The sequence below is a fragment of the Salarias fasciatus genome, chromosome 9 (assembly GCF_902148845.1).
Source record: "Salarias fasciatus chromosome 9, fSalaFa1.1, whole genome shotgun sequence".
NCBI classification, from domain to species: domain Eukaryota; kingdom Metazoa; phylum Chordata; class Actinopteri; order Blenniiformes; family Blenniidae; genus Salarias; species Salarias fasciatus.
The window spans coordinates 5,953,290-5,980,120 of record NC_043753.1 but is presented as its reverse complement, the minus strand read 5'-3'; the positions used below and the strand labels follow the sequence as shown (position 1 = coordinate 5,980,120).

Here is a 26,831-nt window from a genome sequence, read left to right as displayed (position 1 = left end):
TGTAACCTTGCGCATATGACATTTTAGACCAAATGAATGAAACAACTTCATTGAAAAAGCATGCAAGCCAGAAAAAGAGGCACCCAGTCAATATGCGCTCATGATACGTATTTTTTTTCTCTCTTAATTTTTTCAACTGACGGAATTCCGTCGTGGCAACGGAACTCTTTAAGCCCTGACATAAATGTACCCAGTGCTGTCTTTTCAGGCCACTGCACCATACGAGCAACATTGTAAGAGGAGAAAAATGATTAATTTTGTCTATTTTTTTTATATTATTGTAGTTTTGTACCGTTACATTTTAAATCTAATCTGTCCAATCTAGATTATTTAAATTTTGTACATTTGATGCAAGCATTAATGATGGCAGCAGCATATTTAGCATCATAACTTGAAAATAATGTTTACATTCGAAAGCACCTTCATTATCCCCAGGCAGTTTCTTTAGTTTTTTAATCTTTTATAGCAGCAAAAATCCTCAGGGCTGGAAACTGTCACACTTTAACTAACGATCGTTCAGTTCTTCTCTTTAACTGAAAAAACGGTGCATCGCAGGATTTTATTGTCTTGGTGCTAGATTTTTTTTCCCATTTACTGCACTGTTAAGTGAGATTGTTCTTATATTTTTCTATGTTTATATTATTTAATTTGCATTGCTATTTGCTTGGTTTGTTAATAAAATGTTAATCTATTCTATAGTTCTAGTTTTCAGTGCAGATGCTTTAAAACTGGTTTAAAAACAATATAGCATATCGTGATTTTAATCGAGATTGAATGATATGAAAAAAAAATCGTGATCATTTTTTTTGCCATATCGCCCAGCCCTACTGTGTCCTGATCAATGAGCTGTTCTGTTGTTGTGGATCTTCATCACTCACATCATCCACATCACATTCACACACCTCATGTCCACACACATCAGTAACCTGCTGCTATGATGGCCGAGGGGCTGGAGTTCTGATATTCTGCCTTCCTCTTTTGTTGGCTTTGTTTTCTTGTGGCATTTAGCAGTTGGTAGAGCTTACATGAGATTGCCAGTGATGTAGCACACCCAGGGCCGGCTCTAGGCATAGGCGAACTAGGGCGCCACGTCCCGAGGGGGGCGCCGCGGTTGTACAAGGGGCGCCACGACGCTCTGTGTTCCGTGTGCCCCGCTGTGCAGCGGTCCGACGCACCGCGCTCCTCGTCCTCGGCGCTGCCCGGCACTGATCGGTATTGTTCGGCATCGCTCCTCAGCGCACCCCCCCCCCCCCCCCCCCCCAACAAATGTCGGGACTGCTCGAAAAACACGCTCCCAAGGGGCGCTCGTCTCGGGCTCGCCTAGGGCACCTCTGAAGCCCGGGCCGGCCCTGAGCACACCTAAGGAGACTGGGCTTGGGAGTCTTGAAAGCTAAGCTGCACTGCAGGCTTGTGCTCTACGGCGAACCATTGCAGACTATGTTTGGTCTCCCTCCTTTGTCACATTCTTTAAGAACCATGGTTGTGGCACTGCTGAGCTCAGTCCACTCTCTCACTGCAGGATCAGAGTCTCAGATCACAGCTGCTCACACACATTTCTCCTTCTTCAACAGTAACAGACAGTCAACTGACCCCAGAGTCTGCAGACTGCAGAGTGGACTCTCCAGAAAACCACACAGCTGCTCAACTCCTGCATCCTGCAGCTGGTTCTCACTCAAGTCCAGATGTTTCAGATGTTTCAGGAGGGAGGGGTTGGACTTCAGAGCTGAGGCCAGAGAAGAACAGCTGATCTTTGACAACTTGCAGTGCTTCATCCTGAATAAAGACAGAAAGAAGTGAGATTAGAGGACAAAGTGTGATGTTGAAGTCATTGAGAGCTGAAGAAGGTTCAGACTGGAAGAGTTTAGAAATGTAAAGTCCAAACAGCTGAAGCCTCCAGGAAGAGAAGAGCTCTCATCAACATGCTGATCACTAACATGCTGCAGAGCTCAGTCCACTCTCTGTCCCTCCAACATCTGGATCACCACACACAGACACACACACACCCACAGTAGTTTAGATACTGTGTTTTGACTGATTGTCATAATTTTTTATTTTATTTATTTATTTATTTTTAGAAACGGTTGATACAATTACTGTTTTTTGTATGTTTCACAAGAGTGAATATATAATTCCAACTTTTCTGTACAGAACTCAAAATCATGCAACATTTGTTTCCTGAATTTTTTCCAACTTTGGCTAAAAAATTCGAGTTGAAAAGAGGAGGTAATTCTATTGGAGTGAGACTGATCAGACTGATCCTTCGTCTATTTCTTATTCTGAAGAAAGTTGGACCTCTGAGGAGCTGAAAGAAGAACTGTGATTGCTGTTCTCACTGATTTGATCTTTGCTATTTTGGAGAGCTAATTATATGTGAACACCAAACAAAAGCAGAGTCCACTGGGAGGACATGTCATCAGCCGAGGTGACCTGACATTGAGCCAACAAGTCAAGAGTTTGCGGAGTTTGTGACAGTTTGGAGCTCCAGCTGGGAGACTGATGACCGTCAGGGTTCCCCTGCTCCTTCAGTTCCTCCTTGATCGCTCCGTGTGTCTCTCGTCTCTCCTGTGTTCCCGTCTCTCCCTGGTTTTCTTACCTCACTCTTTCAATCATTCTTCTGCCGTGTCTGGTTTTCTCCCTCTTCTCAGAGGATTTAGTCCCATCTCGCCATTCAACTAGCTGCCAGCTGTGGTGAGCCGTGGTCACGCAATGCTCCATGTTCACTCTCTGTGTGTTTGGAGAGCTCTCAGGTGGTGTTCATGATCTCCCACCTGGAGGGCAATGCTGAAACCTGGGCCACTCCAGAGTTGTCTTGCTGGATGCCAGCATCCAACTCCGACCAATCCTTCTCTGGAGCGTTCATCCGGGACTTCCAAGCCCAAACTGTGGGTTCGGAGACCATCCAAACTCACACCAATCTCTGTTGCGGTTCACATCACATTCTGGATTACTCCATCCAGTTCCACACATTGGCTGTCACGACTAGTTAGGCCCATTCCGTCCTTTGCAGCACGTTCACCAACGGCCTCTCCAGGACAAGTTGGTTCCACTGGGCTTGCCCGAACAGCTCAATAACCTCATCGCTAGCATGACCTGGACGAACCACAGACTGCCGGGATGGAAACAATCCTGAGCTCGGGGTTCTCCAGTGCCCCGGTTCTCACTTGGGAGGGTTGCCACAATTCCCTGCCATGCTTGTCCACTGGGAAGCCCCTGTTCGAGTGCATGATGGGAATCCCACCCCCCTGTACTGCTTTGGGTCTTCCTTGATCTCTCTTTGTTTCTACCCTCCGTCTTGTGTCCTTCACTCTGCCCAGCTCCCTCACCTCACTCTTTCAATCAATCTGTTATCCTATCATGTCTTGTCTTCCACCTCTTCCCAGTGTATTTAATCTTCCATCTGTCCACCCGGTTGCCAGTTGGTCGAGCTTCCATGCCATCATCACACAACTCATTGTGTAAAGTTTGTGTTTGCCTTCCCGGTTTCTGACCACCTGCCTTTCTGACCACCCAACTCTTTGTCATTCTACTCCCTCTCAGATCTCTCTGCCATGTGGTGATGTATTCTATAAACTTTGTGAAAATGGCAGTTCAGTCTCCATCTGCTTTTGGGTCCATGACAGTTCTGTGAGTGACAGTTTGATCCAGGAGAGATCAGCGTGCTTTAAAAGCTGAAGGTCAACATGGAGCGTGTCAGAGGTTCACAGCCAATCATCCCCTGCAGCACCTTTCTTCTTCTACCAAGCTTTGAAATGTGGAGCTCCGCATTGTTCTGCCACAGTCAAGGAAGTAAAGGCTCAAGAAGAAGTCTCAGTTTCTCGTGCAGATCCTCAGTGTGGATCACTCTGATCAGCAGGGTGTCTGCACTTCACTGTCAACACAGCTTTCACGAAACACAAAACAAAACATGGAGTCTGACCTCAGAGTGTCCAGACTGCAGAGTGGACTCTCCAGAAAACCACACAGCTGCTCAACTCCTGAATCCTGCAGCTGGTTGTAACCCAGGTCCAGAAGCTTGAGATGTTTCTGGAGGGAGGGGTTGGACTTCAGAGCTGAGGTCAAAGATGAACAGTTGATCTTTGACAAACTGCAGTCAAGCAACCTAAACACAGAGAAAAACAACAGAATAAACGAAAATATTCCAGAGGAAATTTTCCTTTGTGCCTGCCAGCTGCTGCCCAGAGTGTGTGAGCGTGTGTGTGTTTGTATAAAGATAGATAGATAGATAAGTCTTTATTTTCCCGTGAAGGGAAATTTGTTTCCACAGCCTTCATGTCAGTTCAAGATGTTATGGACACCATCACATACACCACAAGTAAGACAATAAGACAATTACAAAAACAGAATATACAACAAAGAACAACAAACAGCAGTTAACATAAATTGGCAAGTAAGTCAGCGAGGTACCTTGTTCAGTACAGCAATAGCTGATAGAACAAAACTCTTGTTAAAGCGGGCCTGTCTACATTTAAGAGTCCGATATCTGCGCCCGGAGGGGAGGAGCTGGAAGAAGTTATGAAGAGGGTGATCTGTGTCTGAAACTATTGATTTGGCAAGCCGGGCTATTGCTCTGTCATTCAGTTCTGAAATGTTTGGAGTAGGAGAGCAGATTATTTTAGATGCTGTGTGAGTGATTTTAAGGAGTTTGCTTCTATTGGAGACTGACAGCATCGTGTAAAAACAGGAAGAACAATACAGCAGAATGGACTGAATGATACTCTTATACAGCAGCAGCAGAAGGTGAGGAGCAACATGGAGAGCACTGAGTGTACGGAGAACATGAAGTCTTTGTTGTGAGCGTTTATGAATGTCCATGATGTGGTGCTCGAAGGTGAAGTTATGGTCCAGGGTGATTCCAACATATTTAAATGTGTTCACCTGTTCTATAGCGTTGCTGTTAATGGAGATATGGTTCAGGCTGGGAGAGGGTGGATTAAAGAGCATTTCCTTTGTTTTATCAGGGTTAATGTAAAGATGATTGTACATGCACCATTGTGTGACATGGTCCATGCTTCCCATTCACCTCAGAGTCTCCAGACTGCAGAGTGGACTCTCCAGAAAACCACACAGCTGCTCAACTCCTAAATCCTGCAGCTGGGTGAAGCTCAGGTTCAGACGTTTGAGGTGGGTGGGGTTGGATTTCAGAGCTGAGGCCAGAGAAAAACAGCTGATCTTTGACAACTTGCAGTCCTCAAACCTGAATAAAGAGAGAAAAAAGAGATTAGAGGATAAAGTCTGATGTTGAAGTCATTGAGAGCTGAAGAAGGTTCAGACTGGAAGAGTTTAGAAATGTAAAATCCAAACAGCTGAAGCCACCAGGAGGAGAAGAGCTCTCATCAACATGCTGATCACTAACATGCTGCAGAGCTCAGTCCACTCTCTGTCCCTCCAACATCTGGAATCCCCCTCAACTCCTCTCAGTCATTTGACTCCAACAGATTCTAACTTCAGACAGTGAACTGACCTCAGAGTCTCCAGGTTACAGTTTGGACTCTCCAGTCCAGAACACAGAATCTTCACTGATGAATCCTGCAGCTTGTTGCGACTCAGGTCCAGATGTTTCAGATGGGAGGGGTCAGACTTCAGAGCTGAGGAGATCACTTCACAGTGAGAATCAGAGAGTCCACAGTCAGAAAGTCTGTGATGAGACACAGAGAGGACAGGACGTTATGAGAGAGGACACTTTGTTGGGCTGTTTGACATCAGAGCTTCAGATCTTCTTCTCTGGTTTGACTTTGGCTTCATGAAGGAGAGAACATGGAGTTCTGGAGTCATGGAGCAGTAGAGGTTAGTGCCTGAGAGCAGGAATGTTGTGGGTTTGAATCCAATACTTCATGTGTTACACACACACACACACACACACACACACACACACACACACACACACACACACACACACGCAACACTTTGACTTAAATGGTTTTAAAAAAGCTCAAATCAAAGAATTTAATCAAAATGATCATCTGTGGTCATTATCTGGATTTTTCTAATAATCAGACCTCATGAAGAGATATAAACTGTCACTGAACTCTGATCTTCATCCCAAGTATGATCAGTGCATCCAGAGTCTGACACACAGTGCTGAGCCACATGTTTCTTCATGACAGATCATTGAGGATCATCTCCATACAGGAACTACTTTCTCCAAACATCACTGAGACATTGATCATGATGACATGTAGACTCACTCAGCCTTCCTGCAGTTCCTCACAGCTGGGATCAGTCTCCGTCGTCCCTCCTCTGATGTGTTGTACTCCTTCAGGTTAAACTCCTCCAGGACCTGGTCTGACATCTGCAGCATGTAGGCCAGAGCTGAGCAGTGGATCTCAGAGAGTTTCTCTGATCTGTTCTCTGACTTCAGGAGCTTCTGGATGTCCTGATGTACTGAGAGGTCCTTCATCTCCATCAGACAGTGGAAGATGTTGATGCTTCTGTCAGGAGACATTTCATCACTGTTGATCTCCTTCAGGTTCTGGATGACTCTCTGGATGGTTTCTGGACTGATCTCCGTCCGACCCAGCAGACCTTCTAAGAGTCTCTGGTTGGACTTCAGAGAGAGGCCATGAAGGAAGCGGACAAACAGGTCCAGGTGGCCGTTCTGACTTCTGAGGGATTTCTGCAGGACTTTCTTCAGGAACTCGTCCAGAGATGAGAGAGTATCATCACCACCATCATCCTCACCATCATCCTCTTTGAATAACTTTGACAACTTATCACGAAAAGATTTTTTCTTTTGTCGCATGAGTTTCTGGTCCTCATTGAGGAAGGTCTTCAGTACATCTGTCTTCCTGTTGGTGAAACAGTGGAACATGAAGACTGCAGACAGAAACTCCTGAACACTCAGATGGACGAAGCTGTAGACGGCTTTCTGGAAGATCACAGACTCTCTTTTGAAGATCTGAGAACAAACTCCAGAGAACAGCGAGGCCTCAGTCACATCCAGACCACACTGCTCCAGGTCTTCTTGGTAGAACAGGATGTTTCCTTTCTCCAGATGTTCAAAGGCCATCCTGCCCAGCTTCAGAAGAAGCTTCCTGTCAGCCTCCGTCAGCCCCTGTGGACCCGTCTCAGGTCCTTCATGGTACTTGAGCTTCTTCCTGTGTGTCTGAACCAGCACAAAGTGGGAGTACATGTCAGTCAGGGTCTGGGGCAGCTCTCCTCTCTGCTCGCTGCTCAACATGTGCTCCAGAACTGTAGCAGTGATCCAGCAGAAGACTGGGATTCCACACATGATGTGGAGGCTCCTGGAGGTCTGGATGTGGGAGATGATTCTGCTGCACAGCTCCTCATCACTCAGCCTCCTCCTGAAGTACTCCTCCTTCTGGGCGTCAGTGAAGCCTCGCACTTCTGTCAGTCTGTCCACACATGATGGAGGGATCTGATTGGCCGCTGCATGTCTGGAAGTGATCCAGACCCGAGCCGAGGGCAGCAGATCCCCCCGGATGAGGTTAGTGAGCAGCACGCTGACTGAAGACTGCTGGGAGACGTCAACCAGCCGCCGTTTGCTGCTGAAGTCCAGAGAAAGTCTGCTTTCATCCAGACCGTCAAAGATGAACAGCAGCTTGCAGACAGCCAGCTCCTCTGCCGTCACCTTCTGGAGCGCCGGATGGAAAACATGGAGCAGCGTGAGAAGACTGTACGGCCGCTCTCTGATCAGGTTCAGCTCCCTGAAGGAGAGAACAACCAGCACACTGACATCCTGGTTCTCCAGGCCCTCGGCCCAGTCCAGAGTGAACTTGTGCACCGAGAAGGTTTTTCCGCTGCCGGCCACGCCGCTGGTCACAACCACTCGGATGTGTCTGAGCTGCTGGGCCGAGGCTTTGAAGATGTCCTGAACCCTGATGGCAGTGTGATGGAGGCTCTCCTTCCTGGAAGCTGTCTCCAGCTGCTTCAGCTCAGGTTCCCTCTGAAGCTCCTCACTGAGTCCCTCTGTGATGTGGAGCTCAGTGTAGATCCTGTTGAGGAGGCTTCCTCCTCCTGCTTCATCACTTCCTTCAGTCACACGTTCACATCTCCTCCTCAGACTCTTCTTATGTTCTTCTAGAAGCTGCTGCAGTCCTGATGAAGAACCCTGGTCCTGCTGCTCCTCACAGACATCACTGCTCTTCTTCTCTCTGTGGACACCAAGAAACATTTACTCTGAGCAACACGACACACAGCAGAGACACAAAGATCCAGCTTCAACTCTCAAACTGCTTCAAAATATTGGAACTGAATCTGAAAGTGAGTATGAAAACTTTCACTCTGGTTTTGAGGAAATTAAAGGAAACAGAGTTTCTTACTTTGCCTCTGAAGGTCCAGGTTCACCACTGAAGTTTGGTGGAATATCATTGGACCAGCCACTCTTCAGAGACAACCTGCTGGATCCTGAAGACTCTGCTGTGTGTCTGGGTTTGCACACACACACGCACACGCACACACAATATTGTGTTTTTAGTCTCTTCCTCATCACATCACAGGTGCCCGAACTTCACCAATATTTGAATTTTCCTCCTTGAGGAGACAACTGACTGAACCTGATTTACACTACCTGCAAAGTCGTATGCATGGCCTCCCCTTTCCCCCACACGGGCCTCTTAGATAACATCATTATCATGCTGAAACCTAAATACAGAACTGCACTGAGAACCATAAGACCAACCCAAAAGAAGGTGTGTGTGTGGCCAGAGGGGACTTTTTCTGATGCTCTGAAAGACTGCTTCAGCACTACAAACTGATAAGCAACAGCCAGAGTCAACCTGTGCCAAGAAATCAAGGAAACAAAGCAACAGTACAGCAACAAAATGCGATCACTTGATCAGCACCAGGGATGTACAGTCTCTCTGGCATCTTCAAATCACTCCCAGAATATAAACCTCCATCATGACCCAGTGAGCACAACACCACAATGCTGAACTGCCTCAATGATTTCTTTGGTCTCTTCAACACACCTGCACAGAATAGTACTCCTCTCCTGGATAAGCAGGCCATGCATCTGCCTCCAGCCAGCAGTGAGAAGGACCCTTTCCAGGATCAACACTTACAAAGCAGCCACAACGGACAACATTCCTGGTCGGTTCTGAAGGACCATGTCGAGGAGCTGAAGGACGTCGTCAATGACACCTTCAAAATTTCTCTGAGCCAGGCTGTTGTCCTGGCTCAGAGAAACTCGTAAAGTTAGCTCCAGCTGGAGGCAGCGCGGAGTGATATGAAGGGAGAGAAAATAGTGCCAAGAATTTACGAGGCCGGACTTTTTCATGGACAACGGTTTTGTGATGCAAATATATCACTCTTTTGAACACATATTGGTTTGAGAAGAAAAATGCTTTATTTTCGTGACCCCAGCAAACTTGCCGGACTACTTTCGTCTGGAGCAAAATCAGACAGGATCTCTGCTCACTCTCAGCCCTCCCCTGTCACTTCTGGCATGCCCCAGGGCTCTGTCCTGGGGCCCCTCCTCTTCATCATACACCTCCTTCCCCTCTGTAACATTTTTTGGAAATTTGGTATTCATTTTCATTGCTATGCGGATGACACCCAGCTCTATCTCTCCAGCAAACCTGACTCCACTCTCCCACCCTCCTCCCTCACCCACTGATTCTCTGAAATCAAAACCTGGTTCACCTCAAATTTCCTTAAATTAAACAGTGATAAAACAGAACTCCTTGTTGGTACCAAGTCCACACTCTCCAAATCTAACAGGTTTTTCCTCATTATTGACAGCTCCACAGTGTCCCCCTCCCCTCAGGTTAAGAGTCTGGGTGTCGTCCTCAACAGCTCACTTTCTTTCCACTCCCACATTAATAACACCACTCGGTCTGCATACTTCCACCTACGTAAAATAAACCGCCTCCACTCCTCTCTCACCCTTCACACCACTGCCATCCTGGTCCACAGCCTCGTCACCTCCTGCCTCGACTACTGCAACTCACTCCTCTTCGGTGTCCCTAGGGTGACCAGATGTCCCGCATTTTAAATACTTTTCATGCGTCCCACAAATTGAGATTATGTCCTGCATTGACAGTGGCACTTGATTTTTTTTAAAACGCAGTCTCACCGAGGCTATTATCTGGCGCTGATCAAACAGCTGTGTGTCTGTGGTCGGGACTCGGGAGAGCCGTCATCAGGGGGTGGGGTGGGCTCTGGGATGATCTGTCAATCAAGCGAGATGCGGGTGTGCGCCCGCTGCCCGACCCCGCCCCGCCTCAAACAACAACAGCGTCGCTTCGGCTGCAGCAGCAGACATGGAGGGAAAAGATAAAGACGCGACTCGTACAAGAAAAGAAAATGCAGCAAAGAGTGGGACACCATTTCCTCCTCCTGGTAAGACCAGTGCAGGGTGACTGCACCAAAGCTTTCTGTGATGTTCGTCAGATCAGTTTTTCCGTTTCTCATGGAGGTGAATATGAAGTGAGACACCAACAGTCCGAGACTCACAAAAATCATGTGGCTTAAAAGAGCAGTTCCCATTCCATAAATACAATCCTGCTGAAACCCAAACAAGTCAAACACAGATAAAGTGACAGCAGCTGAACTAATGAGTGTCGGTGTAGAATACTCCCGTTCATACAGGTCAGAACACTGTGGCAGGAAGCTACAGTACGTCTTATTTGAATATAAGCTTCAGTATTGTTCTATCAGAACAAACACTTTAATAGTGTGGTGTTTGTATTTTAAATCTTTTTGTGCCTTCAGTACCACAATGTTTATTTATTTATTTAACATTTTATTTATAGACGAGTAGAACCTTGAGATGCACCATCTCGTTTTCAAGTGGTTCCTCTGAAATAAATGACAATTAACATAAAGAACATGGCATATAATGTGGCGATGCACAGTAAATAACAGGTTAATACATCATTTAAAATGCATTTGGTAGAGGTCTAATTAGTCTGCTATTCTGAACTGCATGAGTGAGGTGAGCTCCTTGCAGCATTTTTTAATTCAGATTGTTGGATTTGATTTGTTGAGCGTATCGGTGAATGGAGCCTTCTTCAGGAGCCACATCTTGTACTTGAATATGTGGTTCATTATTGTTCAAAACAAAAACTTTAATGTTGTGGTGTTTGGAGTTGAGCGAAGGTTTTGTTGTTGTCTGACATGAACCTGGGAAAGTTGCATTAAATGAAATATCATATACTTGAGCAGAATACTGGTAATTTTTTAAAAATTAGTTATTGAAGACAACCACGACATCTTGGTGTCCCACATTGTCCCACTCAGATAGTCTCTGTCCCACATGTGGTAAATGAGGATCTGGTCACCCTAGGTGTCCCCCACAAATCCCTCCATGAGCGCCAACTGGTCCAAAACTCAGCAGCTCACATCATCACCAAAACCCCTTCATCTCACCACATCACCCCCGTCCTCCAGCAGCTCCACTGGCGCCCTGTCAAAGTCTGGATCATTTTCAAGATACTTCTGTTTACATTTGAAGCCATCCACAATGCCCGCCCCCCCCCCCATCTGATCTTGATCTCATACATGTTGCCCCCCCCTCACGCTCCCTCAGGTCTTCCTCCTCTCTCCACCTCTCTGTGCCCTTGGGGAGCAGAGCATTCAGCCACTCTGTTCCTCGACTCTGGAACTCTCTCCCGCCAGACATTCGCAACATCAACTCTCTGCCTCATTTCAAATCCAGACTGAAAACCCATCTGTTTCAATCGGCCTATCAATTGTAACCTCAATCTTTCTTTTTAACTCGTTGTGTTATCTTGTCTGTTGTTTTATTTATTTGTAATGTGCTTTTAATCTTTTTGTAAAGCAACCTTGAGTGTCAAGAAAGGCGCTGTGAAATAAAATGTTTTATTATTATTATTATTAAACTGAATTTTAAGGAGAGCACAATATGTTTCACTGTGGTTTGGAGGGTAAAAAAAAAGGTTTCTTACTTTGTGTCTGAAGGTCCAGGTTCACCACTGAAGTTTGGTGGAATATCATTGGACCAGTCACTCTTCAGAGACAACCTGCTGGATCCTGAAGACTCTGCTGTGTGTCTGAGCTTCTGATAGCTGCATACACACACACACACACACACACACACACACACACACACACACACACACACACACACACACACACACACACACACACGATCCATTAAAAAAAAATTGAATAGAGTAACAATGCTCACTGTCCTATATCTGTCTCTGTCTCCTAGAGAATTCCATATTTTCTGATGTTCAGTGACATGAGGTGTCTTGAAAGGAGCTAATGATTAAAAGCTAGTAATATTAAAGGGGACATATTATGCTTTTTTCACTTTGTTAACAGTTTCCTATGGTAGTATGTGTTGCCGTAGCCTCATTATGATGTTCAAATTTGAAAACTGTCTGCTTCCTCCTGTTAGGGATATACTTTATTTAGCACTACTACCATGGAATAATTGTATTAACTGCATATTAGGCCATTCATGAGAGAAGTACACCAAGGCTATAAGATGCTCTGCTAAAGTGTAAACATATCCACACGTTCAGGAGAAACCAACACACACTCACTAGTGTTCCAAAACATACTCGATAAGGATGTCAGCTCTTGGTTGGCAGCTGACATCAATATCAAATTGTCCAATTGCGAACAAAGTCCAACCTATCTGTCAGGGCAGGCCCAGCCCAGAAGAACATGGAATAAAAACTCTGTTTCAGCAACAATCAGGATCCTTTCGGGGCGAAATACCGTATTGGCCCGAATATAAGACGACTCCGATTATAACACGACCCCTATTTTTCAAAGATCATTTTGTGAAAAAAAAAAAAAAAAAAAAAAAAATGCTGAAGACAGTAAGGTCACTCATAAAACAACTTTATATTATACAATTATTATAAACTCAAAAACGCACAACTGAGATAACATTTCACGTGATATAAAATGAAAAAATATTACTACAGTAAGAAACAATAAGCAACAAACAAAAAGCCTCAAGGGGTCAAAACTGCATAAATGATGTAAATAACTTTCCAGTGCCTTCAGCTGAATCACGGCTCTGGTGGTGGGCATTCCGTCTGTCCGTTTTTCAGAGACGTATTCACTCACCCTTCTATCAGTCTCTCTGTGGCGTCGCTCTCAGGACCACGGAAAGCTTTTCTCATAGCGTTAGCATCTGTAGGCGTTTTTTCTGTGCTCTCCAATATCTAATGAGGCGCTCTGCTACACCAGATCTCCTGGCAGCTTGGCAGTTGTTTGATCACTCTGCTGCGTTGATCACCATCAGTTTAAAGTTGGCATCATAACTTCGCCTCTGTTGTTTGCTCAGTTGTCCAGCATTCGAGCCCCTTTGTTCCAGATGATCCGCCATTTTTTATCAGATCATTTGATCTCATTTCATCACTCCACGCGCTCTCTGGTCAGTGATACTTTGGCTTCATCTAGCGGCGTGGATGCGTATTGACAATCTACCGTAAGTCCACGATTATAACACGACCCCACTTTTTAGGATGCAATTTCTGGAAAAAAACATTGTCTTATATTTGGGCCAATACGGTACTTTGTATCTTTCCCTGTAAGGTTCAGCGCTGAGCATTACATTTGGCTATACTTAAATAAACGCTAATAATCTGAAGTCAGTCATTTTGGCATTCTTTATACCAAGCATAGAATAAAAGAACCGGGTGGAGTCAGCGGGACGGAAGTCTTGGGCTCTGTCCTGCTACACCACATTTTGTGAAAATGAAACTGAGACGGTTGTGTTTGAGTTTGGTCCGCTTATCCTGAAATAAGCGGATGTAACTCCTCCCCCCCGACTGTGCCCCCATCCTGTGTGTGTGTGTGTGTGTGTGTGTGTGTGTGTGTGTGTGTGTGTGTGTGTGTGTGTGTGTGTGTGTGTGTGTGTGTGTGTGTGTGTGTGTGAGTGGGTGTGGATAGATGCGTTCAAGTGCATACTGGGCGGTAGGCTCAGAAACAGCCTGTTCTGAGGAGGGCTCGTCAGAGCGACTTTTTAGACTGCTGAAACCGAAAAACTACCGAAAAAAGGATGAACTTGGGGCGAACAAACTTAAATACTATGTTTTTGGGCTTCTGAGACCTATATGACGTGACTGAAAAATAGCATCATATGTCCCCTTTAATATAATTAAATAGCAATGTGAGTTAGTTAGATGGATTCAGATACTTTTCAAGCTGCTTCCATCTTTAAATGTGACTGACTGAAGTGTGTTTCATGCTATGGTTGACTAAGTCTAATTCACTGCAATCTATAACAGCACAGACTTCCCCTGTAGTATTTCCCATGACCCTGACTTCAAGTGGAAAGACGGGGTTAAAGTCCCAGTGTGGATAAACTACACAAGAATGAGACAAACAAGGTGGAGAAGGTCTATATCAGTGGGAGTCGGGGTCACCGATACTCTTCCAGAATCTAAAGTTTTTGTCATCACCAAGCTAATAACAAACCCAAGTAATGATAACAGAAACTTGATGAGAATGAGCAGGTAACATGGAGATGTAGCACCACCAGATAGAGGAAGTTGATGATAGATAAGATCCATCCATTTTCTGCCGCTTGCTTCAGCCACCCGCTTGTCCTTTTCAAGGTGGCTGGAGCCAATCCCAGAGGGACATGCAACCATTCACACCTAGGGGCAATTTAGGGTGACCAATTAACCTGACATTAATGTTTTTGGACCGTGGGAAGAAGCCGGAGTACCCAGAAGGAACCCATGCACACACGGGGAGAACATGCAAATTCCACACAGCAAGGCCCCAAGACCCGGCTGGTACTCAAACCCAGGGCCTTCTTGCTGTGAGGCAAGAGCGATAACCACTGCCCCCAAAGTGCGGCCCTGGCTCTGGAACCAGGAAGAATGACCATCAAGCCCCACCACCAATGGTGTTCTGTTCCGAGAGCTCTTATTTTTAAAGAAAAAAAAACTTTTCGAACACATTTATTGATTGAGACAACAGATTGTTTAAAGGGAATGTTTTTTCAATGATAATTGAAAAATGGGAAAGATATTTACTCATTTTATGGTAAATTTGATTCTGTTTAAAAATAAAACCATGACAACACAGCACTCCCAGGAGTATGGAAACAGTTAAGAAGGTCAGCACAAATGGAAACCAGCATGGGGGAAGGCGGCCACTTACATGTTGGGAGCAACACAGAACAACCACTCATGAACTCACAACAAGCCAATCACTACAAACTGTGAAGGAGGACATGACACTACAAGGCAGAACCTTTGTCAACTGGTAACCTTGTCTGCCGATATTACTGTCAACCAACCAATTGGCTCAAGTTCTCGTTTAAATTTTTAAAGAAAATGTAGGTGAAACTAAAGATGAATAAAGAACAACAAAAGGCAAAACCCAGACAAAACAGCAGTCAATCAACCCTATAAAAGAAAGGACATTACACATTAAGAAAAGAGCTGTTGGTTGTGACATTCTTGTTAATTGTGCAATTCAGTTCATATCTTGGTGTGTTTGGGCAGACTTGACATCCCACACAGCCCAACAGATCCCGGTATCAGGGAAACAAGACTGTCAAAGGCACGTTATGTCAAAGTGCATATCAAAGAAATTCCTTAAAATATTTGAAAGGCTTGAAACAATCCTAATTGCCATGCCTAGCCCAGAGTCACAGGGCAGCACATGTAGCACACAGCAGGGTCAAAAGAGGAGCCCTGCAGGCACAAGTGCCTTAAATACTCTCAGGGGCGGAGCCAGGGGAGGAGTTGACCCAATTCCCCAACGCATTCAAGTACAATTGGGAAATGACAATGTCCCTACTCTATCATCATGCTGGACACAGACGTTATTGTACACTGACCCAGCTACTTGGTTGTGTCTCTCCATGTGTACAGATCCTGCTTGTATGCAAGGGAAAAAAAAAAAAACACAAAAAAAACTAAAACAAAACTATGTTCCAGACTGTCTGAGGAGCATCTTTTCACAGCTGCTCCTTGGATCTGATCTACTGTGGTCAACTGTTTCCTCTGTGGGTCTTGAGCTCAGTGTCTATTCTTGTGATGCCATGATGGTGAATGTCCTCTTTATTTCTATAGCACACTGAAATGAGGCCTTTGGCCAGCCAAAGTGCTTAACAAGACAGTAAAACCATCAAGACAGGAACAGGTATTAACAAAACAAAGCAGCCAAACAATGGAATAGAAATTATAACATCCAGAGATGACTCTGCTCAGCCAAAGGCCAAGGTGAGTAAGATGGTTTTTAGCCGGGAATTTAAGTAGAGAGGCTTCTCACAGACCGCCCCATGGCCTCCCTGCCCCCACTGGGCCCAGTGCTCCAGTGGTTCTCCTCAGGCCTGGCAGGTCGGAGCGTCAGTGTGTCAGTCAACCACATTGGGTGCATTTAGAAGGGACTTATCATTCCTGTATAAAGCCGAACTCTGAAATGACTATGTAAACGCCTGAGAACTTTGTTTGGATAAGTTTGAATCCAAACTTAGGCACAACTTTATTCCGGTCATTCTGCCCATGCTCCGCCGTGATGGCGCAATACTCCAAGACGGCGGCCCACGGCCCACGGTTTGACTTGTATGGAGACGGTTTATTTCACAGGAGTTTTGGAAGAATTGGATATAATGAAACGAGTGGATGGAGAGGTGCATAACAATGTGGACATTTTCAAAGCTGTAGCGTCAAAGTTAAGTACGTCACAGCCGCCCCCTGTCCAATCAGAACGCTTTGCAGACCCCGACAGCATAGAGGATTTAATCCTTTGTTTTTCTCATGAAAACACAAAGTTTCGAGTTCAACAGTGAAGACACACAAGCAATCAAAATCATCACACAACAACCTAATGCCCAAACACTGCGAAGCATCTCTGTCTCACACGGGGGTCGCTGCAGCGAGGTGCAGCTGCACGACTGGGCGGTTTGCAGTGTGAGCCCGGCCGGTTTGTGGCTCCTTAAAAGCTTTCTGAAGAAAAGGTGAAGTCCAAATCCAGGTTTGGTCCTCCTTTGGCAGCGGAGAGGAGGTGGGATCTCACAGTGACTGCAGCTGGAGTGTCCACTCAGAGGATCTCATGCATCAACAAGGGAGAAAAGGAAAAATATGTTCCAGTCCAGATCTTGTTCTGGAGGCCACATGTTGCTCCATGGGGGAAGGTGCTGGACGTCCGTGGCACCTCTAAGAGGTAGATCGGTTCAGTTCTGTTGGGTTTCGGCTGCAACAGGATTTTAAGGCTGGAGGGTGTGCCGACGTCCAGCCTCGACTCTGAAGGCTTCAACCAGAGGCAGTTTACACTTCTGGGCCCCCTGGGGTGTTCGGCGCAGGCCTCACGTGCACCATTGTGAGGTGGTGAGGTGGTAGTGCACCCAGGGGTGCCAGACCCCCGCTGTGAGCATCTGGTGAGAGCATGGACCAAAGCGCCATTGCTCTACGTTCTCTAAGACCCTGGGCCACATGTGGCCAGCCTGAGGTCTCTTTTTGTCTCCATGCAGCCAGCATGGAGATTTCAACAGGATCTCACATGAGATACATGATGTGTCCATCAAACACGAGGTCCCAACAGAGATGCATTTGTAGAAAGAACTTTAAAACTGTGCTGAGCTTTTCAAGAGTAATTTTTTGATTCATTTCATCCAATCAGATTTAATCTTGTGTATTTTTCCAGTAAACCTGTTTTTCAATGAGATTTCAATCATTTTGAGAGCAGCTGGAATGACATACTGAAAGAGAACAGGCAAACTGCAGTGTGGGACATCAAAGTGTCAAAATCAGTGTGAAGATCAACAAACTGTCAAAAAGGAGACGTTCACAATGAGTGAAGCTCACTTTGAGCCAACAGAAACACTGAGAGCTGCATCTCTTCTTGTGTTTGGTGTCTTTGTGGATTCTGTACCTGGACTCTGCAGGAGCAGCTGGCGTCTCTTCCCTGTCCACAGACTCTGCTCTGTCCTCCTCTTCACCCACATCACTCATCTTCAGTCAGGCTGAGAGAGAAACCAGCAACAAGAACAAAGCTGTGAAACCTGTTGAAGACTCACTGTCAGCGATCAGACTCCTCTCATGTGGAACCAGCTCCCAGTTTCAGTGATGAAGGTTCACACAGTCTCTGCTTTGAATGTGTTAACACACACACACACACACACACACACACACACACACACACACACACACACACACACACACACACACACACACACACACACCCCTCTTTTTCTCGCTCTCAGAACTCTTCTCTTCAAGTTCATTGTTTAAGAAAGAGGAAACGTTGAGCAGCTCAGGAATGCAGTTCAAGACAAAGATCAGGACCGGTGGATGAATAATACTTAAGAAAAAAAGAGAGTGAGAACCAGCCATATATATAATTCACCATCGTAACTCACTTAAAATAGATTTAGAAAGCATCTTTTTCAAAAACAATAACAAGTTGCTCATTTTTAAATCAAAGGCCGCATCATTCCTAAGTTTAATTCCAGTAAATAAATATTGTCCAGATGGCAAAAACTGAATCAATGCTTTGCTATTGTCAGCTTGAAAAGTGGAATCAACATTGAAATAACGTTGAAATAACCAGGAACCAACAATGCCCTGCCCCACTTAGCTTCTGAGATCTGATGGGATTCTCAGGCATTCTCACCCCTGCTCTCCCCCTCCCTTCACCACTGAAACTTCTCTGGAACCTGGAAGTGGATTTACTCTGAACATCAGTTCCATTATTCATTATAAAACTCATAAAAGTCATCAGTTTTCATAACATGCAATTTAGCAAACTGAATTTGTGTGTGCATATTATTTTATTTTATTCTGGAATGTTTTCATGATTTATGTAAAATATTGATTGTATTTATAGTTGATTTGAAGATTGAACCTCACAGTTCTTCAAAATAAGGCTTTTGTAACAGAATAAGTGAACAAGAGATAATCAACAACACCTTCTAATTCGATAGCTCTATTGATTTGTACAGGATTGTCAGTGATTTTGAAATTTTCCATTTACCTAATCAGTGTTTTTCCCTGGATAATTTGTGATCAATCGCAACCCCGAGGAATTATGTTTAAACTTTGTTTTAGAATGACAAATTTTGCATCCATGTTTATTTGTAATTAGTCCTTGTTGGAATTAGTTTTTACCTTTTTATTATTCATCCTTGCATCAGTGTTTCAGTGGTTTGGTATATTGTTCTGTCATGCTTTAACTGTTACTGTGGATTGTGAATATTGAAGCTTGAGTCTAAGAAAGTTCATGATTTAAATCGAAATTTGATTTTTTTTCCCCAAAAAATCTTTAGCCCGACTGAGCCTCTTTCCTTGATCATTCACCGTGTTTCATTCTATCTCACTCTCAAGCTAGGTTTGCACTTGAACGATTCTGTGGCACGCATTACCACGAATCGAGTTGCAAACTACTCGTACATTGGCGTGACGTGGCGTGAAGTGTGCGTGAACCCGTCGTGACTGCGTGCCATGTCGGGACGAGAATCTTGAAATGTTCAAAATTTTTGTCACGATAAAATATCGCGAACGGGCCGCGAACTGTGCGCCAACTGTCCTTGAACTCCTCGTGAACGCATCTGGACAATGCGGGAGAATGCGTGCCAGTCGTGGCCACCTGTGAATACCTGGAAAAGGGCCCCATGCGGGGGATTTTCGACACACTGTCGTTGCAGCATCAAGTGTCGTGCCTTTAATTTGTCATTGAAATTGACTGATGTCAGCCATCCGTCGGGGCCCCCTTCAGCTCGGGGCCCTGGGCAGCGCCTTTTCTGCTGCTCTTCAACCAGTGTTGCCAGGTGTACGATAAATATCGTATTTGTACGATAATTTTGGCCTCTGTATGATGTACGATCAATAATCCCAAAAAACACCAAATATAAGACAATTTGACCATTCCGTGAAAGTGTGGTTGTAATCAGTCTGTCGCAGCTGTCTGTCGGATTTTTTTTGTGAACCCTGAAGGCATCTTTTTCCTTGTGACAAGTTTCAGGCCAATCGTGCTTTTCTAAATGTGAGCTGGCCTCAGAACAACGGTAATGATTTGCTGAATAGTCCGCTGCGCCCGCCTCATGAGTGAGGAAAGGAAAAAAGAAAAAACGGAGACAGTTCGAGGACATGTGAAAAGCGCAGCTTCTGTTTCTCTGCAGCAGTCTTCATCAGGCTCAAACATGTTTGTTTATGAACATCGAACGATGTTTATATGTGTTTGCATTTCATAGCCTCCTGTACGCCCAGCTGCCTTGTTCTATGTGTTCTTTTATTCTGCACCAAAATGACTAGATTGCTCAACAGAGTGATTTGATCCCAGGCAGTGCTTTCTACGGTTTGAAAAGTGAGTAAAGGGACATTTTGTGAAAATCAGCTTATTTTGCTTGCCAATAACGGATTCATGCCTCTGGTATTGTATACAGAGGGATATTTTGCCCCAAAATTATTTAATATAACACAGCAGAGTCAGATTTACAACATTTGAACACAACTAGTACTTTATACCACTTGAAAAAGGAGTAAAGACATTACAATGTCAAAATCAGCTTATTTTGCTTGCCAAAAACTGATTCCGCCTACCGGAAATCACTTTCTGGCAAAAATCAAGTTCTGGCAAGACACAGACACTTTTAAGTTTGCATAAGTGTAGTTTTTGTTTATTTTATGAACTGTTTTCATTGTGAGGACAGAGACAACGTTGTTTCACTGAAAATAAAATTTCAATACGTGAAGCCAGATCTTTATTTCCTTGTCAGTTATCATGAAAACTATTTACCTTTTAAACCTGGTGCTATGTCTATTTCCTAACATTGGGTGGCCTCCAGGCCTCATGATTTGGCTCATTAGTTCCCACCCGTCATTGTTTATGGGGGACACATTCGCCTAACTGTGGGGCTGCTGATGAATCCATTCAGACGTTATTTGATCCATTCCGTATTGGCGCAAAGCCGTGAGTGCCTGTTAGACGCTATTCAACAGTAGAGTAGAGTGACAGTAGCGCATCGATAGACTTGCTTAGTTTGATTATGACGGGTGTATGATAATTTTAATCAAAATACGATAATTTTATGTCTCTGGTACGATAATCCTACATTTCCCACCTGGCAACACTGTCTTCAACACAGAGCTGCTGCCAGGTACAGGCATCTTCTCTTTTCCGCAGTGACGGCGTCTCTGGCATTCAGCATGTTGTCTGTCCCACAGCAAATCCAAAAATGACCCGGGGTTGGGGAAGCCGCCTTTTTTATGATGAGCGTAATTGCGCGCGCAACCACGTTGTGTCAATGCGGGAAGCTCGTAAACTATGCGCAAACTATGCGTGAATGCGTCGTGTCAGTTCGCTACACGGACGGGCGCATTTGTGAACTATTCGTGAACTGGTCGTGAACAGTGCGGGAGCCTGCCGGTTCGTGACTCCAGATTGGCACGCCTTGCCACGACAACATCGTGGCAAAAAGTCCTGCAAGTGTGAACCAAGCTTCACACTCTCACTCTCACTCTCACTCTCACTCAAACATGAATTTCTTTTGTTCTCAACACTGACATTAGAAGACAAAAGTTGGACAAACACTCACCTGCTCCTCCTCCTCTGACAGTCGACTGAAAGTTGAGTCTGAACTCACTCAGTTCTTCTATTCATGGTTTCCTGGTTGGACTGGTTGAGCAGCTGCTCCTCCTCCTCAGTGTTTGAAATCACACCCTCACAGTGCAGGAAGTGAGACACGGATCAGCCTATCAGAATAAGATCCTGTGTTTTGGATGCAGTGTGAAACAGAGAAGAGACTTCACGTCACTGACGATCATCACAATGAAGCAGAGGTCAGATTCTCACAGCATCCGGCAAAAAAATGCAATGTATTGAAAAGACAACAAGGACTCATCCACATGATCATCAGTCAACAACAAACAAAAAAATCTGAGCAACAGTTATTCAGCCTTCCTCTTGATACTGGCTCTAAATTCATAGTGTGGAGCCTCCAATAAAAGTCCAGGTGGACCCATTTGCTTCATGGTGAAGTTTAAACTGAGCAGTCGACCCTGTCGAATGCCTTAACTCTGAGCATGAAGACTCAGGAGCATTGTGTGGTTTGATTGGAAGTTCAAAGCTCTTCTGACATTGTTTGCTCCTTGACGTCCTGGTATAAATCCAGTCTGATTGGCGCCAATTCATTTACAAAGATGTTTTTGTTTTCTGGCTGCCAGAATAGAACTGAGAATTCTTGCATCATTTCCCAGCAGGCTAGTCGTCCTACAAGAGGAGCTCCAGCAGGTCCTTCTGCCTCTTTATCAATCGCTGTCATTATCGCCTCTGGTTAGCTGTTGGGAGGGTCGTTTGTGGTGAAGGCATCCACAGAAACCTTGTAGAATTCACTGAGGAATCCTGGGATTTATTGTTTTTTAAGGATTTATTGGTTGCTGATATTTCTTCATTTGTGAACAGTGGTGCTCACTGCTCAGCTTGCTGATATAATGTCTATGGTCATCATGGACATGCTGTGTGAATGTGTGTGTGTGCATGGGTGAATGTGTGCACAGCGCTCTGGGCTCTGCTGTAGCAGCGTAAAAAGCATGATTATAACTGTAGTCCATTTACCATTAACCATAATTTGAAGAATGTGGAATCATCTTCATTTGGTGCACAGAAGTGTTCATGATGGTCAGATCTCTCTTGATCCTATGATTATAATATTTCGGTCATGTTTGTCTTTTATTTCTCCCTGGACACCGAAATCGACAAATGGACTCTTCAAAATCCACTACTGGGGCTTGATGCAGAAAGAAATGGCTCCACCCACTCTCTTCTTTTCTTCATTATTTTATGTTCAGTGTCAATCTTTCTTCTCTTCAGAGGATTAATGATACCTATAACATCATGAGAGACTCGGTTTAAACCAAAGGATGTTGTCAATTAAGTCTCCTCCTCCCTTCTAATTCCTCCTATTATGCTCAATCTCATGAATTCAATCGTCTGGTTTTCTGTTATTCACTGTTCTTCACTTTATGGAAACTTACACATTTCAAGGCTAACAGAACTATTAGAGAACACATTTAAGTGACCCAAGAACATGTTTGACCTTCAAAAATCCAGTCGGCTGGAAGAAGGAACCCAGCTCCAGGTGGAATTCAGAGTGGTGACTTCTACATCTCTCTGGGAAAAATGGACAGAGTGTTGTCCAAATCCCCCACCAAAGAGAAAAGCCTTTTCTCTCATGAGACTGGAACACCATCTCGGGCAAAAAAAAAAAAAAAAAAAAAAAAAGGAAAAAAAAATACAAGAAGAAGGAAGAGTAATCTCCCCATATGTTTATCACTCCTTCAACTTTAATTTGAAAGTGGTGAGATCAGCTGCTCTCTGTAACTTCTAAAGAGACAGGAAATTGATCAAGATAAAGAAAATGAATTAGAAGTGAAGGACACTGTCAGTCTTTTGTTACCCGAGTTTTGTCCTCACTGCGGCTTCACCTCCTCCAAACTACACAGCAGGCGGCTGCAGGTCATAGTTACCGGAACTATGAACATCTGGGAGGAAAAACAATGAAACTCTTTTTTTTTTTTCTTGCGCATAAAATCAAAATAAATTCAATGTTTCCTTTCAGTTTCATAGTCTGGAACGTGAAAGTTCCCCCAGCGCTTATTTAACAATAATAATGTTACGGTCTGTACTGAGGCTCAGACGCAGACAGCAAGACGGAGGCGGGTCTGAAGAGTGCAAAGGTCAGTTTATTCTGGGGGTCACTAAGCGGCGAGTCCAGGCGGCAGGTCAGAATTGGCACTGTCCGAATCGTCGATGGTGAGCTTCGGTAACGGCGTCCTGGCTCTGTGTCCTGAGACAGTCCGGGGCAGGTGGGCGGCTGGAGAGGCAGAGAGCTGCTGGGCGCTGCGGCGAGCTGATCGGGACTCCAACTGCAAACAAGAATAACCAAGTTAGCTTGGGTAGCTACTAAGCTGAATGAATGAGCACACGTCACACACGGGTGTTGATGTTACGATCCAGCGCTGACTCCCAGCCTGGGCGTCGCTTAAATAGTGCCAGCGCCTCCAGCAGCTGAAAGTCATCCCGCTGACGAGCTGAACCCAAGCTGCAGCAAGCCTCCTCTCCAGCTCCACCCACCTGAAAAACAAGACAAAAGAACCCGCACAGCGCCACTAGGAGGCCGCTGCAGTGCGGGTCATGACAGTACCCCTCCCCCTATGTGGGCCTCCAGGCACACGCGGCAACTGATCAGGGTGGCGGCGATAAAACTCCCGTATAAGATCCGAGTCTTCAATACGCCCCCGAGGAACCCAGGAGCGCTCCTCCGGACCATAACCCTCCCAAACCACAAAGTACTGGACACCCCGGCCCCAGCGACGAACATCCACAAGCCGTCGCACCGAATAAACAAGACCTCCATCCAGCATCCTGGGCGGAGGCGGGGAATGGACAGGGGGGGCCAGGTCACTCTCAGCCACCGGCTTGATCTGAGAAACATGGAAGGTGGGGTGAATGCGCATAGAGGAAGGAAGCTTGAGACGCACCGCACTGGGATTGATGATCCGGTCCACTTCAAAAGGTCCCACAAAGCGAGGAGCTAGCTTCTTGGATTCCACTTTGAGAGGGGAGGTCCTTGGCCCTCAACCAGACCTTCTGCCCAGGAGAGTAGGAGGGAGCCTGAGCAGGGCAGCCCGCGCCCTCTTCCAGACCCGTTCACACCTCCTCATGGCAGCCTGGACAGAAGGCACATCCAACTCCCGTTCCTGGGACGGGAACAGAGGAGGCTGGTACCCCAGAGAGCACTGAAACGGAGACAGGCCAGAAGAAGAGCAGACCAACTAAGTATGTGCGTACTCCACCCAAGGAAGGTGAGCGCTCCAAGCCAAAGGATCCTCCGCCGTCGTGCACTGGAGCAGGGTCTCCATCTCCTGATTTAAACATTCAGTCTGGCCATTAGACTGGGGATGAAACCCGGAAGAAAGACTCACGGTGGCCCCCAGAGCAGCACAAAACGCCCTCCAAACGTCCGACGTGAACTGGGGTCCCCGGTCAGACACGATGTCAGTGAGAATGCCATGCACGTGGAACACCTCAGAGACAAGCAGGTCAGCTGTCTCCCTGGCTGAAGGGAGCTTGTCCAGGGGGATAAAGTGGGCAGCCTTAGAGAACCTGTCCACTATGGACAGGATCACGGTCTTGCCGCTGGAGGGGGGCAGGCCTGTGACAAAATCAAGCACAATATGAGACCACGGCCGACCGGGTACCGGCAAGGGCTGAAGCAGACCAGAACTGGGCCGATTAGAAGTCTTGTTCCGAGCGCAGACAACACAGGCAGCCACAAACTCCCTCGTGTCCTTGTTTATGGAGGGCCACCAGAACCGCTGTCGCAGCACCTCCAACGTTCGAGTAACTCCAGGGTGGCAGAACAGCCGAGACGAATGTCCCCACTGACCTGAGAGCGAACAGAAGTGGGCACAAACAAGCAGTTAGCGGGTCCGTTACCTGGGCCGGGCTCCTGCAGTTGGGCCCATTGAACTAGGGACTCCACCTCCCAAGACAGCGATGCCACAGTGCAGGATCGTGGTAGTCTAGGTTCACTCTCAGAGACGGCATCCTCAGTGGCATACTGTCTGGACAAGGCGTCAGGCTTGATGTTACGGGAACCCGGACGGTAAGTCAGAGTAAAGTTGAAGCGTCCAAAAAACAACGCCCAGCGAGCCTGGCGGGAGTTCAGCCATTTTGCAGAGCGTACATACTCCAGATTCTTATGGTCCGTCCAAACAATGAAAGGTTGCTCTGCCCCCTCCAACCAGTGTCTCCACTCCTCCGAAGCCAACTTGACCGCCAACAGCTCACGATTCCCGATGTCATAATTTAGTTCTGCTGGAGTGAGACAGCGAGAGAAAAAGGCACAGGGATGGAGCTTATTATCAGATACAGCTCGCTGAGAGAGAACAGCCCCCACACCAGAGTCAGAGGCATCCACCTCCACCACAAACTGGAGGCTAGTATCAGGTTGAACGAGAATAGGTGCCAAAGTGAACCGGGCCTTGAGTTCCTGGAAGGCCTTGGAGGCCTCAGGAGTCCAAATAAACGGTCGTGAAGTGGAAGTGAGAGCTGTTAGAGGAGCAGCGACCTTACTGTAATCCCTGATGAACCAACGGTAAAAGTTAGCGGACCCAAGGAAACGTTGGAGCTGCTTCCGATCCTCCGGTTGGGGCCACTCCTGTACAGCTGTCAGCTTGGAGGGGTCCATGCGTGTCTCTCCCTGCGAGATGATATAGCCAAGGAAAGACACAGTGGACCTGTGAAACTCACACTTCTCTGCCTTGACATACAGGTGATTCTTAAGGAGTCGTTCCAGGACCAGGCGAACGTGCTGGGTATGTTCCTCAACGCTGCGGGAATAGATCAGGACATCATCAATGTAGACAAACACAAAGCGACCAATGAAATCCCTCAGAACGTCATTCATGAGATTCTGGAACACTGCTGGGGCGTTTGTAAGTCCAAACGGCATAACCAGGTATTCGAAGTAACCCAGTGGTGTGTTGAAGGCCGTCTTCCATTCATCTCCCTTCCGGATACGGACCAGATGATAGGCATTGCAAAGATCAAGCTTGGAGAACACCGTGGCACCGTGGAGGGGAAGGAAGGCGGAGCTGAGCAGAGGTAAGGGGTAGCGGTTTCTAGTCGTTATGCTATTCAGTCCCCGAAAGTCAATGCAAGGCCTGAGCAAACTGTCCTTCTTACTCACAAAGAAAAACCCTGCACCAACCGGAGACGAGGGCGGGCGTATTATGCCAGCTGCCAGGGACTCACGAATGTCGGTCTCCATGGCAGCGCGCTCGGGTCAGGACAGGTTATACAGCCGGCTGCGGGGCAGAGTAGCTCCTGGAAGCAGATCAATAGGGCAGTCATACGGACGGTGTGGCGGCAGAGAGAGGGCCTCACTCTTACTGAAAATCTCAGCCAAGTCATGGTAATCCTTA

The 26,831-nt window shown here is 46.0% G+C and overlaps 1 protein-coding gene across 1 annotated transcript in view; it reads right to left on the bottom strand.

The window, feature by feature from the left end:
• Positions 1-26,831, bottom strand: part of LOC115393913 (NACHT, LRR and PYD domains-containing protein 14-like) — a 65,863-nt gene that overhangs the window by 4,103 nt on the left and 34,929 nt on the right. The window contains exons 10-12 of the mRNA XM_030099019.1: positions 5,021-5,194; positions 3,917-4,099; positions 1,591-1,773 (exon numbers count right to left, since the gene is read on the bottom strand). Of these exons, the coding sequence (XP_029954879.1) occupies positions 1,591-1,773; positions 3,917-4,099; positions 5,021-5,194 (540 nt within the window). The remainder of the gene's footprint in view (positions 1-1,590; positions 1,774-3,916; positions 4,100-5,020; positions 5,195-26,831) is intronic.